The 20,989-nt window shown below is 41.6% G+C and overlaps 1 protein-coding gene across 2 annotated transcripts in view; it reads left to right on the top strand.

Moving 5' to 3' along the window:
• KLHL32 (kelch like family member 32) overlaps positions 1–20,989 on the top strand; it is a 197,167-nt gene that overhangs the window by 85,143 nt on the left and 91,035 nt on the right. For both annotated transcript variants that reach the window (XM_015557694.1, XM_006778235.2), the window contains exon 5: positions 12,044–12,142. In XM_015557694.1, coding sequence (XP_015413180.1) covers positions 12,044–12,142 — 99 coding nt within the window. The remainder of the gene's footprint in view (positions 1–12,043; positions 12,143–20,989) is intronic.

Genomic DNA, 20,989 nt, shown 5'->3' with positions numbered 1-20,989 from the left:
AGCTCAGGGCCTGGAGAAGCTAGCTAGGATTATTTTAGCATTTTGATATTTTTATATCTTGTATTAAATTTCATGATTCTCTTTTTAGTTTCTATGCTAGGGAGCTTACGGCCACATTTGTGGTTTGCTTTTAATAGTTATGAGTACATATTCATATGCATATGTATACATATGTGTGTGTGTGTATATATACATATGTGTATATATATGTAAATATCCTCTTCTAATCTCATAGTATTTTTTACTTAACTCGAAATACTTATGTTCCTAATTTTTAAATGCTTGCATTGATACTACAGATTCTTCTCAAAATGAGATAGAGTATGAGTAAATCAACAAAGTAAATAAAGAGATTTGGGACCTCTGTCTGGAAGTTTTTGGAGTCCCGGGGGTATTTAAATGTTATTCGTAGGCATGAACAAAATGCTACACCCCATTCATTCTGCCTGCAAACATGAAATGTCTCCAAATTCCTAAGTTGTTCCATAAATAAGCCATTTCATCTCCTTCCTAAATTTTTTTCCATCCTTATTTTTATCACTAAAAATATGGGACATACAAATGCTATAAAAATAAATTACATTTTTCATCTTTGAAAATGAAAAAAATCACCCAGATGTTCACACAAACATAAACAAGAATAAAAGTGAAAAACAGTATTCACCAAAATTCTCACTTACACATTGTATATTATCTGTCCATTTTTTACCTGGTATTTTCCCATATTCCTAAGTAATTATATATAGATTTTTTTATTATAATTTACTTTAATTTCTTTTCTGGAATTAGGTAAACATCCATTTATCCATAAATGCATAATATGTAACTAATGGCATGTTATTATAATTCATTTTTTCCTTTTATGTGGATTGTTTTAAATAAATTTATGGACCTGGAATTACTTGATTAAGAGTAATGTGTGTGTGAATTGCCTTCTGAAAGAGGTTTTTTTTAAAAAAAAAATTTAAATATATTTTATTGAGTTTTTACAGAGAGGAAAGGAGAGAGATAGTCAGAAACATCGATGAGAGAGAAACATCGACCAGCCGCCTCCTGCACACTCACCACTGGGGGCGTGCACGCAACCGAGGTACATGCCCTTGACCGGAATCGAACCTGGGACCCCTCAGTCTGCAGGCCGACACTCTATCCACCGAGCCAAACCGGTTTTGGCCTGAAAGAGTTTTATAATAGCTGCTGCTGGATAATAAGTTTTTAAAACTTCTTTCCTTAAAATAGAATTCTTGAGCCCTCTGCTGGAAGTATTCAGTATCTGTCTGAAGTAGTAGTATATGGCAATTTTACAATTCTAAATAGAAGATTTTTTTAAAAGAAAACCAATTGATGGCAAAATTGTGGTTAATTTCAAGATAAAAACATAACTGGCCAAACATAATTTTTAAAAAGATTTATATTTTAAGAAGATATCCATTGAATGTCCTAAATTAACTTGTGAATATTTATTTTCTTTGTGTACTTCACAGAAACCATCCATTTGTAGTTTATTCTCAAATTGAGATCCATTAAGTCATCAAGTACTTAGTGAGCACCTACTTGGACTTACTAGAAGTTAAGGATGATTGATGAAAAAAATGCTCAGGGAATGTTTTCTCAGAGTGATTCCAACACACTGTTGCACTTGTTAGAAATGGATGACCAGGGGCCTGAATTATTACTGTGTATGGAGCATAATGAAGTACCCGAGGATATTCAATGCTCCAAAAGTTACGCTAGTTCAAATAAGAGAATGAGTAATAGAGCCTTAGTCCTTTGTAGAGTACTACTGGATATTAATGGTATAATTTTCATAGGAAGAATTACTTCACAGCTTCCTTCCATGAAATGAGGCGTCCCCAGCCAGGTGCTCCTGAACACTCAGTGCCCACCGCTCTCTCAGCATGGACTGCACCACAGCGCAATCATTCCTTTTGGCTCTTCGCTTCTGCCTCTGCTCCGGCACTCATTAGTAGCACAGCAGTGGCCAGCTACACATGAACAGTGGCTTCAGCCCTATTCATTTTTTCAGAGACCTTCCATGTTTGGCTGTCAGTATTTTAAGTCATGTTTCTTTCTTCTCTGCTCATGCTAGCATTATAAGAAACTAGCTCTGTGTGGAGAAGCCCAGCTTCATCAGTAAAGCTCTATGGCAGCGGTTCTCAACCTGTGGGTCGTGACCCCTTTGGCGGTCGAGCGACCCTTTCACAGGGGTCACCTAAGACCATCCTGCATATCAGATATTTACATTACGATTCATAACAGTAGCAACATTACAGTTATGAAGTAGCAACGAAAATAATTTTATGGTTGGGTCACAACATGAGGAACAGAAGGGCCAGAAGGTTGAGAACCACTGCTCTATGGGATGAAACCTCCTGTGTTCATCACACTTGAAAGAGCACTAGTTATAAAAGTAAGTCTTAATAATTAATGTGGCTTTTTTATAACTGGTAATGACCATCATGTTTCATTGTATTTAATTGCTGGGACCACTTCTTTCTCTTAATGTTAGAAACTATCAAAACTTTGTTCTGCTTTCTCAAATAATGAGGCCATTTTTAAAGGTGATGTAAGTGTATATAATTTATCTTTACATTTTGCTAAATAATATATTTTGTTAATTTAAACATAATGAAGAGCACTGTGTTGGACATGACTGGCTGACAGAACGATTAATCTCAGAGCTTTGAAATGCCAAAGTCACATTAATGGAGAAGGAGCTAAAAAAAGAGTAGGGCATGCTCAGACAATGTGAAGGAACGCAGCTTTTTCATATGAAGAATTATTTGCAATTTCAGTGAAGTGAGGCATCCCCAGGCAAGTGCTGTGACAGCACCCTGCGGCGACCACTATCTCAGCATTGATCACACCACAGCTAAGGATTCCATTCGACTTCTTTCTTCCCTCTCTTCTCAGGCACCTAGATAGAGTGTTTAATCCTCATCCTTCCCCTTGTCCTAAAATAGGAGAGGAAGAACTGGTTTCAGCCGTAATGTCTATGGACCGGAAAATTCTTTAAGCCACATTAATGGTAATAAACAGAATTATTGCAAGATAGCAAAAATTACCAGTTTTCCTGGTAGTGTGATGTTAGAGTCCTCATCTATTCCGAGGTTTCTTCTCGGCATCTTAGAGAAGGCTAGGCTATGCTTCTGCAACTTGCCTGTGACCGTAGGAATTTCACATAAACCAAATGATCTTGTGTAAACATGTGAAGGAAGATAATAGAATCTCAAAGTGATAGCTACACCTTTCTTTTTTAAAAAAAAAAACCTATGTTTTTATTGATGACTTTTTTCTTAAGAGAGAGGAAGAGAAAGGGAGAGGGAGAGGGAGATAGAAACATCAATGATGAAAATCATTGTTCGGCTGCCTCCTGCACACCCCCTATTGGGAATTGAGCCTGAAACCAGGGCATATGCCCTGACTAGGAATCAAACCCCAATCTCCTGGTTCATGGGTTGATGATCAACCACGAAGCTACGTTGGTCAGACTACACCATTCTTTTTTTTTACTAGGATATTTTAATTATTATTTTATCTTTGTGGTTTTTAACAGTCTTTAAAATATTCTGAAAATCAAATCTGGTTTTCTCTTTTTTTCATATTCTAATGAATTGAACATAAGTTAGTCCTTTTTTTTTTTTTTTTTAAGAAAAGCAAATAAGAATGTATTGGCTGCAGCAAAAAACTCACTTAGAATAGGGCAACAAGGAAGGGCGTAGAAGTAACAGGAGAGCCTAGGCTGGGCTGCTTCGTCCCACTGGGAAGTCAGAGGAAAGGGGACCCGGTTACAAGTCTCATGGGGTCCCTTAGAGGTTAAGGGATATGTGCCTGTAGGGGAAGAAAAGGGAGAAGGAAGTGGCTCAAAGTAGTACTTTTAAACATTTGATTTTGAATCTTTTAGAGTCAAAATTTGTATAAGTGTTCTTACTGTGTTTGGAAGGAAGCCCCCTAGAAAAATTTGTTAATTAAGGGCTCAATCATCAAATCACAAATGTATTATATCAGGGGTCCTCAAAATACGGCCCACAGGCCACATGTGGCCCGCCCGATGGTTGTTTTTGCTGTCGCTGCCTGTCCTGCTTAGCAGCCAACTCCTCCCGGGCCCGCAGTGCACATATATGGAATGTCTAAGGGACAGTGAACTGGCCCCCTGTTTAAAAAGTTTGAGGACCTCTGTATACAACACAACACAACGGTCACCTTTATGTGGATACATTATTACAACTATTAGTTGAAATGTCTAAGTGTCCCTTCATTTAGCACCTTCAATTAGATAGTCCTTGATGAGGATTAGCATGTGACCAGGCTCCCCTATGAAGGCTTTTGACATCTTTTTTTTGTATCCAAAATGTGTTTATTGGGATGTTCCCCACTCATCTTGATTTGAGGTGCTTTTAGTGCTGCTTCCTTCTGAAGGATCATCCTTCTGTAAGCCTTGCTTTCCTCCTGGTGGCCGAAAAGAATAGTGGAGCAATCAACACACAGCACTACCGTTTGCGCCTGGCTAAAGACGGTGTGATTTTATAGCGTCCTGGGCACTTCACATCCATGAAGTAGGAGTTGGGGCTCTGCACCAGGCGCTTCTTCTTGTGTTTCCTCTTCTCTTCTGGAGAGGGATGGAGATCCTTCGCGAGAGGCAAGGATCGTGGGGAGGTCGTCACTGCTGGAAAAGCACTTTTGACATCTTTTAACATTTCTTTCAGGGACTATAGTTTTCAAACCTGTGATTCTTACTAAATAATTCTAGTAGGTTCTCTTCTAGAATGTACAATAGCCATGAACATAAAATAGGATAGACCCTGCCATTCAGCGCTCATCGGTAAAACATGAGATAAGATACACACACGTAATTCATTCAGGGCAAAAACACGTAGCTGCATGAAGAAGAAACACAATAGTTAGCATTTATTGCAGATTTACCCTCGTAGAAACAGTGTTATGAGCTGTAGTTTACACTCTGACTGCCTACACAACATCCATTTCCTCCTTTTTCTTTGTACAGAGCTCCAATTAGATTGAAGACAGTAGTGCTTCTAGCCATAAAAAGTCCACTTCCCGCGTTCTTTCACAGCTCTGGTGGTCACATGGCCTAGACCTGGCAAATGAAATGTAAGTGGGAGTCTATGTGGCAGTGGTTGTAGGAAACCTGTTGTTTTCTGATAAGTAATGACAGACCTGGCTGGCGCGAGGTCTTTGTTTTATTGCCTTCTCTTCTTTCTGATCCGAATGGAGATGCAGTGTCTAGAGATATGGCAGCTATTTTGTTGCCATGAAACCATAGGCTAACCACATAGGAAACCACAAGGCGCTTGGTTTGTTTGCACGCCGGGCTGCCTAATCAAGTATTGTGGAAAAAATAAAACTCGTATTTGTTTAAGCCGTTTTGTTGACACAAAGCCATACACAGCTGTAGTGAATACAAAGCATTTTCTCAGTTCTTAAAACTATCTTTTGAGATAGGTATTGTTTTCATTGTACTGGGCACATGGAATTTGAATCATTTTCCCAATCTCATTATGCCAGTAAGGATAGGAGCCAGGATTTAAAGTCAGGCAGAGTGACCTAGAGCCCATGGGCTTAGTTCAATGTCTGTGGTAGTTTGTAGTCCCAGGAGGTTAATCCCAGCTGGAGGTTGCAGGGAGGGAAGACCTTGAAAAGCTTTGTATGGGAGGTGGACTTAGAGTTGAATCTTGAAGACGGGGTAGGGTTTTGACATACGGATATTGAAGACGTTAGGATGAAGATTATCAAGGTGGAGAAAAAGGTATTGCCTGCGTGTGGACAGTGGACTCTTGGCTTTAGCAGAGGGACCTAAGGATGGAGAATTGTAATTAAGTTGTAAAAAGTGGGTTGGGGTCACATCATGAGAGTTTCTACTAGTAAATACAAGGACAGAAAGTTTGAACTACATTCAAATATTGGGACCTGATTTATGGAAAACTACTGAATTCTAATCAGTATTGCTTAAATCAAGCATTTCAACAGAAATATTTCTGAACATTTCTCAAATGATAGAAACATTTTAAAAGTAGATTTCCCATGTTTTATTATCCTTACTTGATTAATTTTCTTTCCTAAAAATAAACTTAAGGTGTCAGAGGTGCTGTACATGAATGATTGATAAAATTCTTTTGCTTTAAACATAGGCGCCACCTTGTGGATAAAAATATCCTTAGTGTAATAGCTTAGAAACAAAAATTACATTCATAGCAGTTTCTCGTAGCTAGATCTTATGGTTCATGTTCTGTTTACAGAATTCTCTTGAAGAGCTTTATGCAAAGGGTTTTATGTGTCTTGAATATATGATCATTTAAAATGTATTTATTCAGTTGTATTTAATTTACTTGATGGTTTATAAATTCAAAATTGTGATAATTTGACATTTTGCTTTACTATACAGAAAAAAATCCCAAATAAACAAAATATTAAAAAGAGGGGAAATGTGCTCACTTATTCTCATAAATAATATTATGCCACCTTTAATTTGCAGTTGAAGAATACTTACAGAAGTGCTTGTGTTCCTGTGTGCAGTTGTGTGTTTGGTAAGGACCTTAGCTGTCTAGCTTTAACATGTTCAATTCCTTCAGGCTACTCTATCCACAAACCCAGAAGTAATCAATTTAAAAGTTTCCTGAAGGGCCTTAGCCGGTTTGGCTTAGTGGATAGAGCATTAGCCTATGGACTGAAGGGTTCCGGGATCGATTCCGGACAAGGGCACATGCCCAGGCTGCGGGCTCGATCCCCTATAGGAGGCAGTATTGGCTAAGATGCCATATCTTCCTCCAGAACATGTCTATTTTATTAATCCTGTGAGAAAACTGAGTCTGTAATGCCAATTATGACAAACCATTAACTGTGATTGTTGGGGGCCAGATGTAAGCTGGCAAGGTCCTTGCACCTGAAGGGGCTAGCAAGGCTGGGACCCTTACCCACACAGTTTTCCCAGACTTGTTTGGATGGCGGTTATCAGTAGAATGAGAGCAACCTTTCAGAATGAGAACAGCCTTTCATGGCTTATCAAGAAGACTGTAACTATTTACTGAGATTTGCTGTACCGAGAATTTGTCCTTCTGCTCTGTCTCTCCCTTAGAGATTGAGAGGAACAAAGAATACATTCCTCTTGACAGACCTCCTATTCAGTGTCTTGTGTATAAAAGACTGTATGGTTAATAAACTTGCTGCAGTTCCTCGATTGAGCTGTAGTCCTCCCGATCCCGCGCTCCTGTCTTTCTTTTCTCAATTCCCACCTCCCTACCTCAGCCGGGTTCAACCTGTCAGGCTGGCCCTGACAAGGAGGAGCTGCAGAAGGAATGGCAGGGACTCCATGGGGTCTGTGTACCACATTAGTCCTAGCGCTTCCCTCCCGGAGCCAGCCAGGTGAGGTCTGGGCATTGGTGGAGGTGGCCTATCCCATCATGCCTTGTGCAAAATGTCAACCGAGACCCCTCCTCTTCCATTGTTTTGAGTCCCATGTCCTGCCTGAGGAACTGAAACCAGGGTCCCTAGACTCATGCCAGTTTGAAGGGTCTTCGTTAGAGTTTGCACAGTTTCAACTTCTCACTAACCAACCCTGCTGCTTAGGACACATTCGCACTAAGTATTCAAGAGTGCCTCCTTCCAGCAGGGCAATGGGACCACTTCATGACTGAATTCTGATGTAATAACTCTCACTGGTAACTTTAGAGACCACCACCTTCTACTGCAATTGTCACTTCTACCTCTATTGCTTTGTCACACCAGCCAGTGTCACCCTGACCACATCCACTGGCCAGGTCTTATCCCAAGTTCATCAAAAGGAGTGGAGTTTCAGCATTTGAGGTAGGGCTTAGCTATGGACCTTTCCTCGGGTCACATGACCTAGCTTGCCATAAGCTGCAGGGGAGATTCCACCATGAGATGGTCAGCTCCCCAGCTTGCACTGTCCAGTTCCTCTCTTTCAAGTCCAGCCCCTCTGCATTCTGCCACCTGGAGGTCAGGTAGGAGTGGGTGCTGGGATAATATTCCATGCAGATGGCCCTGGGAACAAGAGGCACTCATGAGCCACCTGAGATTGCATCACTACCTCTTTGTTTAACCTGGAGAAACCCCAGCCCCGTCTCCACTAGAGCAGGTGGGCATCATTGAGCAGAGGCAGTGCCCAGCCCAGTTAGGTGTCTGTAATGTTTTTCACCTTCCTCACTGCATCCTGGACCACATGGCTTTTAGCATCTTCTGTTTCTTGAATAGCATCTTATGTTATTCAGACATGTTTTGTCCATTGTTGATGCCTCCCTCTGAGCTAAGCTCCTCCAATTTGATGAGTGACAGGATGTGTCAAGATACTAAACATTAGCTTCCGCTCCTCCACTGCTCCTCCACTCTGCTCTGAACTCTCCGGGACAACCTCCCTCCCTGTAGGTGGTCCTCAAGTGACCTGTCCTCCCATCTGTCCTGCATTGAGTGCCAGACTAGATGCTGATGGACATTTGTTTCTGAAAGACCTCAATGTGACCCACATAGTCTTTGCAGGACTGGAACTTAGCTTCCTCAGTTGTCCTCCATACATGGGCATGTTTGAGACCCCTTCCTTCTGCAGGAGGCTCTTCCTCAGCCGATTGTCCTAGGCAGGTGACAGACAAATTCACAATACTGTGAATTGTGAGGATATCGAACCTTTGTGTTCCTGCCCAAACACAGATTCTCTGGAAAAATACATCAGAACAACCAGTCACCAAAGATCAACAAAGTTGAATTGAAAAGACTCCAGTGCAACTGGCGCTTGCAAACGCTGGTTCTGTTTCCATCAGTGAGACCCAGCTTTCCTGGTAGGTTTTTTGTTTTTTTTCAAAGTGGGTCCTTTAAAAGCACCTAGGGATTTTCTGTGATACAGTGTCTTTTAGGAAAACTTACATTATAATGAGAGAGAGAAAAACAACAACTACAGAACGGTAAAACAAAGACAAACACCATCCTGGCAGGGTTTTTCATGGGAGGGTTTCTCCAAGGGGGCCCGCTGGACGTGTTGCACGTGCTGTGGAATATTCCTCTTGTCTCTCTGTGATATCTACCTTTGTGTTTGGCATTACCGAGCCTGGGAGGTTATCATGAATGCCAGTCGTGTGTAATAAGCGCAACTGACAGGATTTAAAGGCTAAGCCTAACCTTTCTAATCCATCTATTCCCCATTCTGTGCCTCAGGCCATGCCTCTTCTGCAAGAATATACTACATTCTTGCGCCTGTGATGGGAGCTGCAATAATTTCCTGACTGTCAGTCAAAGCCTCTCTCCTGGAGGAGTTGGGGAAATGCAGGCTTCTCCTTCTGACTAGAAGGAAAAGGAGCTATAAAGACTTTTCGGAATAAGATTATAGTCCTTTTCCCTCTTTTCTGTTAGGTTAAATTAATTAACAGAATAGACTAATTAAAATTAGATTAAAAATTAATTCTGAATTTTAAAATATACTTAGAAGTTAATTTATCAGTAATTTGTTATAAAATAAATTCACTGATATGAAGTGAGAGCTATGTGTTGGGCATTGTTCTAAGCACTGGGGATACAAAATAGATCAGGCCTCTGTTCTTCTGGATCTTCTATCCTTTGAGTGGAGAAACAAAAAAAGAATCAAATAGACAAATATGGACTAAATGGCAAGGTGGTAAATGCTGTGAAAAAGATAAAGCAGAATAAGGAGATAGGGAATGAGGGCTGGAGAGTGGGGTTCTGTTTCACCTAGCATGCTCAGATAGGGCCTCTCAGGGAAGATGATATTTGAGCAGAGGCGTGAAGGACATGAGCGAGTGAGCCACGCTGATATATTGAGGAAGAGTGATTGGCAAAGAAAGCAGCTAGTTGTAAACACTAGGGTCCTCACTGTATTCAAAGAACTTTTTATGTTACAGTGAAGAATTTGGATTTTTTCCAATGATGTAAAAAGTCATTGGTGAGTTTTGAATAAAGGAGTGACATAATTTTATTTATGTTTTTAAAGAATCAACTTGACTGATATTAGTAAAAACAGCATGAGGGGGCAAAGGAGAAAACAGTTCAGTCGTTAGGAGGTTATTATATTTCATCTAGGAAGGCAGTGGATTGGAGTAGGCAGCAGTTGCCAACCTTTCAGACCTCACAGACCACCAGTGGTCCGCGGACCACCAGTTGGCAACCGCTGGACCAGAGTGATATCGATGGAAGTAGTACTGAGTGGTGATTGGGTTGTGGAACTATTTTGAAGGTAGAGTCAACAGGAGTGGCTGATGGATCAGATGTGAGATAAGAGGAAAACAAGAAGAGTCCAGAATGACTTTGGGGTTTTAGCCTAAATCACTGAGAGCAGCTGTTTGCTGCCATGGTAGGATTGAGATAGGAGCGGGTTTGATGGTTGGTGGAGAGGATCAGAGTTCAGAATGGGGCACGTTTAGTTTAAGCTGCCTGTTAGACATTCATGTGGTGATACATCATAAGCATAATAGTCTGGAGTCCAAGGGTGAGGTCGGGGCTGAAAAAACAAACTTGAGTGTAATGAGCATAAATAGTTTTAAAGCCATGGGGCTGCATGTATCATCCGCAGAGTAAATGGAGAGTGGAAAGGAGAGATCTGGGAATGGAGTTGTGGGCATCTCCAAAGCTTACAGATTGGGAAGGAGATGGAGAGGGGTGGTTAGTGAAGTACAAGAAACCAACAAACAGAGCACTGTGCCAGAAGCAAGGGAAGGAATCATTCCAGAAGGAGAGCAATCAACTTTGCTAACTGCTGTTGGCTTGAATAAGATTAATTACTGAGAAATGACTATTGGATTTGGAGGTCACTGGTGACCTTAATCAAGAGCACCTTTAGAGGAACAATGTGAATAAAACTCAACAGGGGTGGGTTCAAGAGAGAATGTCGTAGAGCAAATAGTAGTATTAGACAACTTTCCTGAGGAAATTTGTTGCGAATGGCATATTTGTATGCTGATACAGATATGGGTAGGTGGCTGGAAGGTTTGATGGTGAGAGCCTTTGGAAGATCATGAGGTTTGAGTAAGAAGAGGATGGAGAGAGGTACATGTGAGAAGAAGCAGAATGGGACTGAATGGACCACATCAGTGTTTCTCATGCTGCCCTGGACATCAGAACCACCAGGAGCCTTGTTAAAGCACCAGTTTCTGGGCCTCCCCCTGAAAGTTTCTGATGCCATTAGGTCTGGGGAGGCGCCCAAAAATTTACAATTTTTATAAGCTCCCAGGTGATACTGATGCTGCCGGTCCAGGGCCTCCACTTTGGGAACCACTGGGCTTGGGAAATGGGAAATGAGTTAAGATGTTGGGAGCAGCACTAAGGCCTTCTTGGGTCTGGCAGTCATCCATGTAAAGCGAATCTAGCCAGCGTGGTTGTGTGCTTTTCTCTAGCCCTGTTCAGTAGCTCAGGAATGGCAGCAGTAGGCACAAAGTTGGAATTAACCAGAAAAAAATGACGAGTTGATATCACCAGTATATTTAAGAAGTTTTACTTCTCTGTGATGTCTTTGTTATAAAGATGCTATTTCTTCATCTTTCATTTGAAATAGAAAATATTAGAGAATCAGAGATTGAGAAAAATGAAAGTTTATGGTTGAAATTTACTGTTGCTGAACTTAGAAGTAAAAGGAAATAATTTCACCTCTGGTCTCATATTGCAAGTAGAAATATAAGCCCTTATCCCTAAAATATCTATTAATCATACTGTTAGGAAATTCTGAAACATACTTTGAAAAACTAAAATTTGTTTGTTTTTAAATATTATGAGATTACATACATCACAAGTGAATTTTAAGACTATTATATTATTCTTTGCAAATGGTTATATACTCCTACAAAAACAGTTGTTAGGTGCAGAGCCTGACACACATGAAATGAGTATAGGAAAGGAGAAGTCTCTGTTAGAGTGAGGGCCACAGCTTGTTAACCAGAATGTGGGAAAGAACTGACTTCCATAATTCAGATAGAGCATGTGAGGTGGCAATTTAAATATAGCAATCTATTTTCCATGTTAAGCTAGTATTAATTTTTAAGTAACTGGTACTTTTCTTTTTATTAAATAACAGGTTTTGCTGGAGCCGGGTGTGATCCAAGATGTGTTAGCCGCTGGCAGCCACCTGCAGCTGTTGGAGCTCCTCAGTTTATGTTCCCACTATCTCATCCAGGTGTGTGACCTAGCATCCTGCCAACATGCCCTTCACATTCCTTCCCTCTGTCATTATAGGCGGTACCCCACCAACTGACAGGTAAAATGGAATGGGGGAGGGATGTGGTCTCTGCTACTAGAATTTCTCCAGGACACAAGCTGAGAGCTCCTAGGAGCCAGCTGCAGCTCTCATGTCCTAGCTCATGGCCTCCACTCTCCCTGCCCACCCCAGAACCCCACCACCCTTGGGCAGTAAAGCAACTCACCAACCATGCACAGGTTCACTGCCAGGGCCGGAGAGATGATGCGGGAACAGATCATGATTTGAAGCAGTGCTGTCTGGTTTCCACATGGAATAACCACAAATGCACAATAAGTTGGATAGTCCTTTAAGAATTTAGTAACAGAAACTAATATATCACAAAGTCATCAGTGTATATTTAATTAGCACATGAACTTCCTAAGCAATAAATGCTGGAAAAATGAGTGATCTGTGCATTCTTCCCTTGATTTGCTGGGGTGGTCAGGAAAGCTCTGTGAGGGGCAGGGAGAAAAAAGCCTACTGTGAGTTCACACCAGTGTTTCACCTTCAGTCCTCAGCGTCTTTAGACATTTTGTTTTCTTTCTTTTTTTTTTTTAAATACCTCTATTGATTTCAGAGAGAAAGGGAGAGGGAGAAAGAGAGAGAAACATCAGTGATACAAAAGAATAGATTGGCTGCCTCCTGCATGCTCCCTACTGGGGACTGAGCACAAAACCCACACGTGTGCACTGACCAGGAATCAACTGCGATCTCCTGGTTCATAGGTCAGTGCTCAAACACTGAGCCATGCTAGCCAGGCTCTTTGCACATTTTTATAGGCGAAAAATCAGAGATTCAAAAGGCACCCAGCTTGTCCAAGGTGACATGGCCGATGAGTGGTAGGCCTTTCTGATTCCAAAGACCATTATTTCTTCTTGGATGAAAACCCTTTGGCTCAGGAGGAAGATAGGGGACTTCTTGGGCAGATAGTGTAAGATATTTTATAGAGAGTTCAGTAATAATTCCCTGTATTGGGATTCTTCCATTTCCCCAACTTGTATGAATTTTGCTGACATTTATTACAGCATTATAAAGACAGTGAAAATAAAATTTAAAAAATGATAAATCCACACAATTTAATTCTGCTATCCTTGTGAATATGACATGAGATTAGTAAATAGAAAAATTTTATTTGTTTCCTGCTCAGTTATTTTATTTCCCTCCTAATTTTCTTCTCTAATTCTAAATATGGCCTTGATTATTGACTTCTGTTACTCACTAGGCAGTTTCCAAATCTCTTTCTGCTACATCATCTTATTTCATGTTCCCAGCAACCTTGGGAGGTAGGAACCAGTTCTTCCTTTGGTGATGGTGTGAGGGATGTCAACCATGATCAACTAAGGAACAATTCAAATACAGTATATGAAAGTTTTATCATCTCAACTCATTTAATCTAATAGTAAATGTTTAACTATTTTTTATCTTATTTTTTTTCTTTTCCCCTCAATATTGTTGGGTGATATGGGAGAGCGATTTTTAATCCCTTTCTGCAAGTAGCAAATGGGAATAATGTAGAAAGGTTACTTGACTTCAAAAGTGTGGGTTAGACTTGTGAAATTGACGTTACTTTTATATGCTATTTCTACATCAAATATTGTAACTCAAACTTTCAACAGCATCACCTGATTCACTTTTTTAATGACAGGTATAATCAATGATATATGTTGACAAAAGTTTGGTTATTGCTGCTTATCATGATGCACGTTAAAATAGTGTGTCTATACAGTTGTGTGTGCACCTATATATTAGTTTTCTATAAATGAGAATTCCAGACAAACATTAGAAGATCATGAATATTTTCCCCTACCCCATCAGTTGAATTTGTTGAAATATCAAATGACTGTGGGCTTTGGAATTTAATTCCTGCAGTTTATTATCTTGCTGAGGAAAACGTGTAGCTTGCATACAGATATATTTTGTGGACACATCATTTATTATTAGCTTGCTTGAACAGTGGTTGAAATTTTCACTTTCTTTTCACCAATATGCTTTCATCTCATTCTCTTGTGTAACTTTACTTTTCCGTTTTATCTGTGACCATTGCAAGATGTCCAGTGTGTGGAAGGAAACATTGACTATAAGAGAACTGAAACCATGTGTGTGTAGAAACCTTCATTATGCTAGTCTTTTAAAATATATGCCCTCCCTCTCCTTGGGGATTATAAAATGACCAGACTGGGTCAGTCTGCTTTTATATTTTGACACAGTCTTATAACAATACTTATTTACAGTTTTGTATTATTGCTCAACTGAGTTTTGATTTCATATAGAACCATTTTATTGAGTATAAAAATGTTTTATTAAAGTGAAAAATCTTCAGTGCTTAAAACATACTTAGAAATTATGCTCCATCAATTAAGGGTAATCTCTGTCCTTGTTTAGTACTTTGTTCAACTAGGAGTCTGTGGAGCCATTCTCCTCACTAAAATGTCTGGTGTTTTCTTATTGTTTTCAAATTACCATCATTTCTTTGGTTTTCTTCAAGAGGTGTGAAGGGTAGACCCCTCTCCTGTACTCCCTGTTGTCCTCCAGGGCTCATTAAAAAGCATGCCCAGCCGAAACCAGTTTGGCTCAGTGGATAGAGCGTCGGCCTGTGGACTGAAAGGGTCCAGGTTCGATTCCGGTCAAGGGCATGTACCTGGGTTGCGGGCACATCCCTTGTAGGAGATGTGCGGGAGGCAGCTGATCGATGTTTCTCTCTCATCGATGTTTCTAACTCTCTATCTCTCTCCCTTCCTCTCTGTAAAAAATCAATAAAATATATTTTTTTTAAAAAAGCATGTCCAAGGAGAGCCCCTTGGTTGATACTCAATGAATCACGCCCACCCCAAGCCTCCCTGAGCCTCCTAACCACCAGCTATTGCCTTGGCCTGAAGCCCTTCTGCACATGCATGAATGCTGCTCTCCCCCACCACCCAGCAAAGGGAAGGGCACCTCGTGGGCACTGTGTGGGCTCCTTGGTCTTGTGTCTCCTCTGGGAGACTGCTGAGGGCAGGGACCCCGAATAGCTCTCTATGTCAGTGAGGACAGGCATTGAATTCGCCTCCCAGGCTTATGAGGCCTTCACCTGATTAGTTTTTAGTCCCCAGGCTCTCTCTCAGGGCCGGTCACTGAGAACACACAGGTTCTCAGTGCATGTTTGTAGAATAAACAGGCAGATGAACAATGAAAATGATGCTAACTGATGGGGGGTGAGGTTGGGGTGGACAGGGGCTACAATAGCCCATCATCCCAAGGTAAGGTATTTGCAAACAACTCCTCAAGTTTGTATCCTTTCTCACCCTCTTTGCAGTGAAATTTCATAGGACTGTCCTATGGAGACTCTCCTGTTAGTATACTAATAAGCATGACCTGTCAGGCTTTTATCTGCTATCTGTGATCCAGTCCCAAATAAAATGTGAATACTCCCTTCCCTTTTCCTACTTCTACTCCTCTTCCTTGTCCACTGTGATCTTTTTTAAAAGTCCATCAAAAGATGCACCAACTCATTAAACAGCAATCATTGTCTTTAAAATGGGTCCAATAAAATGCATGGAATGCCTTGCTTTTCCGAGTACATGTGTTCATACATGCCACTCGCTGTTTTAAATCTCATAAAGGAATCTCTGCACATGAAGTGGTTTCAGTGTGTCTACTGGTTTACTGAATCCCTCCGATAAATATTAAAAACCTTTTGAATCCAGATTGTTTCCCAAACTCTGATTTTTCCTAGCCTTTTTTTTAAATTGAACATCTCCACCTAAATATCACACAGGACTCAAAATTAACATGAGAAAACCAGCCCTTTTCTCTATTGATGGTCCCATGGATCCATTGGTTGTCTAGAAATTTGGACATAGTGTTAGGTTCCTCACCACCATATCCAATCAGCTACCAAGATGGGTTGATTCTGCCTCCCAAATATCTCTCAGACCTGATCCTTTTCTCCATTACTAATGTCTTTGGACTTTCACCATTGCTGGTTATAGGTTATGATGAGTTCATGACCTCCTCTAGGGATCTGCTTATTTCTAGCCTCTGTCCATGTCAAACCACATTCCCCAGAGCCATCGTTATTTTTCCCAGGGAAAGGAACCAACATTTTGGGAGCGCTGTTTATACTGTGTTTTGCGCAAGGATTCCCATTTTTCCTCTGCAAAGTAATCCCTTAAGGTGGGTCAGTGTTGTTTTCATTTTGCAGATGAAGAAACTGAAATTCAGAACTAGGATGTTGATCCAGCCTGAAAACCTCCACTTGCTCCCCTGACCACCATTCAAACTCATCATTTCATCTACAGAAGTCTTTAGCCTCATCTCCGAGTCTAGCCTGTTTCTCACTTGCCCTAGTATCTTCCCTAGCCTGCTGTGTCCTGGACCCTAAGGCCTTCCATTCACGTTGATACCTGCCAATAGGGGAAATGACAAGGTAGGGAAGATCCTCGGTGACAGCCAGAGCCTTCAGTCATCTCCTTTAGATGGTATCAAGGGGCAGGAGTAGGGAAAACACACACACACACACACACACACACACACACACACACACCCTCCCATCGGTGACACACACTGCTAAGATCAGGGGTACTGACCACTGGACTTGGTGTTGTAGCCCTGAAAGTGATGCATTAGGAGAAACGTGATTTGCTGAAAATGTCTTTTTTTGTAGTTAGCTTTATAAAGAAAATTTGTACATTTTGTATCACCTCCCTCAAATAGCAAATAGCATATTGTATTGTTTGATTATCAAGTGTTCTTTGTGTTCACCAAGTATCAGCCTTTATTATGATAGGCAATTTAAATATATTGATAAGGAAGGACCCATCAAGTAGACTTTCCAAATAAGATTGCCAAAGTGATGAAGAAACTCCTTTTGATGGGAATATACTTTTAATATCTATTCCTAGGCAGCAGGTGGCAGTGTGAATCCACCAGATTTCAGTAGTTAATTTAAAGCAAAAATCAGAAAAAATGAAAAGAAAAATTATTTATTTTGCTACATATTAGTCTTCTGACCTAATCAGTAAAAAAGTCATTATTCACATCACACTGGGCAATATGCATTGTAATTTTTAACAAATAATAGGAAACTGTTAATGTGTCCACAGGAAATACAGTTTTGTCTCGGGCTGCTGTGGTCATTTATCACTGCACTTTGTGAAATCACTCATTTGTTCTAATTTGAATGTAAATGACTCTAAGGTTTTACAAATAAGGTGACAGACTCACATAAATGTAATTGCAGGGTTCATCTCCCTCTCTTTATATATCACTCATTAGGTTATGAATTAAATACATCGTATTAAACCAGGGGCATGTCCAATGATGATATTGTAATGGCAAATTACTCCATGCTATTAGAGGTGTATTTTTTATTCATGGACATTAATTTGTCATTAAGCGGCATTAGTTTAGCACTTTTATGGGAAAGACGTGACCTGAAAGAGAGGTGATGCTGGGATATGACAGGAAAGGGATCCAGTGCTCCAGGTGGAGCATTTATCACCGAAAGGAAAACAGAGGTTTGTTTCATTTCCCCCCACTTGTGTTGTTCTCTGCTTTTATGAGCATTAAAGATCATTCCCCCAGATTGAAGGTGTTGTTCTGTTTACAGTGTGCACGTGTGGACATCAAGTAAAGCAAAGCCAAAATTCTTACTGTTCATCATCCAGAAGCCAAGAACGCGAAAGGAGCAGGAGGGAGGACAACTCCCTGCCTGAATCTCTCTCCTCTGTGACTGATCGTATTAGTCATCCCTTGTCTTCATTTAGTCTTACACTAAATAGGCAACTGTGAGAATTCATTTTCTCTCTTCAGTGTACAAGGTTTGTGTGTGTGTGTGTGTGTGTGTGTGTGTGTGTGTGTTTAATTTATTGAGAGAGAGAGAGAGGACACCAATTTGTGTTCCACCTCTTTATGCACTCATTGATTGATTTTTATATGTGTCCTGACCAGGGATTGAACCCGCAACCTTGACATAGGGGACGATGCTCTAACTAACTGAGCTATTCTGCCAGGGCTGATATAAAGATTTTAAGAATGTTATTCTCTCATGTGCGTAGGAAGAATTTGGGGCATATTGTTCTTCTCTTGCATAAATGGCAATTTTACTGATCTTTTACTAAGAATATATTTTCCCCTCTTTGAACTTTGAGAAGCACTGAATCCTTGAAATAGCTTCAAAGAAGCTTCAAGTATCTGAGTGCTGCTTTTGCATCAATTTCCTCATGGGTTTAACATGGTTGGAAAATGTCTTACAGATCCCAGTTATATTGCTGGGTTCTTGAAGGCAGGATCATGCCTTACACCTCCTTATCTCTTCCTTCCTTCGCATGTTTGAACTCAGTATGTGTTGGTCAGCTCAGGCTGCCACAGCCAAATACCACAGACAGGGTGATTTAAACAACAGAAATTTGTTCATTAAACACCTAGACAGTTCTGGAGGTGGAATGTCCAAAATTACGGTGCTAGCATAGCTGGGTTCTGGTGAGAGCTCTCTTCTTGGCTTGATTCTTGCTATGTTCTTACATGGTAGAGAGACAGCAAGCTTTTTGGTGTAACTTATAAGACCACTAATCTCATCCAGAGGGCCCTACCCTCATGACCGCATCTAAGCCTAATTATCTGCCAAAGGTTACATTTCCAAATACTATTACGTAATGGGTTAGGACTTTAACATTATGAATTTGGGGGGACACAGTACAGTCCATAGCAGTATGTATCAAGAGAATGGTATGTCCATTCAGTAAAACATCGAAATTTTACAACATGAGAGGACAATTCACAGGGTGGAGCAAAAGTAGTTTACAGTTGTTCATATGGAAAATAATACAATCCTTTATAATAAAGAGCTAATATGCAAATGGTTGTCACACCCTCACTCCATCACGCCTAATGGCTCAGATAGTCAACACTGGGGAGAGAGAAATGGGGACCAGCCAGGCACAAATGAGCTTGCAAGAGGGGAATGGGAACCAGCCAGACAAAAATGAGCTTGCGAGAGAGGAATGGGGACCAGCCAGGCACAAATGAGCTCATGAGAGAGTAATGGGACCAGCCAGGCTCCGCTCGGGAGAGGGACAAGCCGCTCACCCCACGGTCCCAGGCACCAGCGGCTATGCCTGCACCTGCAGCCTGGGAGAGGGACAAGCTGCACACCCTGTGGTCCTGGGTGCCAGTGCCTGTGGCTGCGGCCCAGGCGAAGCCGCCCACACACGGTCCCCTGCAGCTGCAGCCAGCCCTGGTGAAGCTGACCCAGGTCCTGGGTGCCTGTGGCCCCGCAGCGGGAGGGAAGCCCAGATCCCGGGTGCTTGTGACCAGCTAGAGGAGGGAATCCTGGGTCCTGGGTGCGGGGTGAGGCAGAGGCAGTTAGGGGCAATCAGGCCAGCAGCGGAGCAGTTAGGGACAATCAGGCCGGTAGGGGAGGCGTTAGGGGCAAAGGGCAGTTGGGGGTCATGAGGCAGGCTGGAAAGGGCAGGTGGGGGCAATGAGTGGGGCTGGGGAGGGTAGTTGGGGGCCATCAGGCTGGCAGGGGAGGACAGTTGGGAGCGATCAGGCTGGCCAGGGGGCAGGGGGAGCAGGACAGAAGGCCGGCAGGCAGAGTGCTTAGGGGCGATTGGGCAGGCAGGCAGAGGTGGTTAGGGGTGATCAGGCAGGCAGGCAGAGGGGTTAGGGGCGATTGGGCGCGCAGGCAGGTGAGCAGTTAGAAGCCAGCAGTCCCTTGTAAGAGGCAGTTGGACATCCCCCGAGGGATTCTGGATTGGAGATGGTGCAGGCCGGGCTTAGGGACCCCCGCCCCACACACACACACACACAAATTCATGCACCGGGCCTCTAGTAATTAATAAATACGTAATACAAGCATAAACTCTGTTTTGTATATTCACAATTGTAAACCTACTTTTGCCCCACCCCGTGTTAATAAGTCAGTCTTCCATTAGCTTTACCCATCAAATTCATTTTTTAATGATCATTTTAACAAATATTTATTGACTTGTATATATGATAGGCACTGTGCTACCTTTTTGGAATACAAAGATGGATAAGACATTTTCTGCCCTTGAACATTTTAAATTTTAGGGCCTCAGGAAGAGGGAGAAAAATATGTAGATAGATTTAAATTTTAGGGTAGAGGGAGAAAAATATGTAGGCAGATAATTTTAATAAAGTATACAATGATTATGACAAAGGGATATACTGTGATATGGGGGAACCCAACTTAGTCTGAGTATGTGTACATTTGGGGAGGTCCAACTCAGAAAAGATTTCCTGGGGTCTGTATCTGAGCTGAACCTTCAACCTCATACTGGTCCCTGATTCAGAGCATGTACACATCCAGAAGCCACTACCCCAGCCCTGGAGGATATTCCCACATTCCCAGTGCCATACTGAGTAGTGAAAAGGCCATTCTACCATTATAACAGGACTCCAGCTCAGGGTAATGGAGAACATGGTAATACCAGGGAACTTCACAGACAGGAGCCGATTGCCACACATTAATTTCTGTAAGATTCATTTGTTGGTCAGAAGCAATCTACCTGTTGGTGAAAAAAGATATTTTATGATTCCACTCATGGTGAGTTTGGCCAAGTCATTGTGGGCAGGGATACCAAACCTCTAACGTGTCTGTTCAGAGAGAAGATGTTTCACCTCTCCCCTGATGGAAATGCATTCGGTCTGCCATCAGAGGGCAGCTGGGATCTTGCCCTGGGATCTGGTGCCACTGAGGACTCAGTGTTGATCTCTGCTGTTGGCAGTATAGGCTTCTACTCATGGCTGTAGCCACATCAGCCTTAGTGAGTGGAAGTCCTT

Source organism: Myotis davidii, unplaced genomic scaffold (assembly GCF_000327345.1).
Source record: "Myotis davidii unplaced genomic scaffold, ASM32734v1 scaffold269, whole genome shotgun sequence".
Taxonomy (NCBI): Eukaryota; Metazoa; Chordata; class Mammalia; order Chiroptera; family Vespertilionidae; genus Myotis; species Myotis davidii.
Note: the sequence above shows the minus strand (reverse complement) of the source record. Positions and strands in the feature narration are given on the sequence as shown.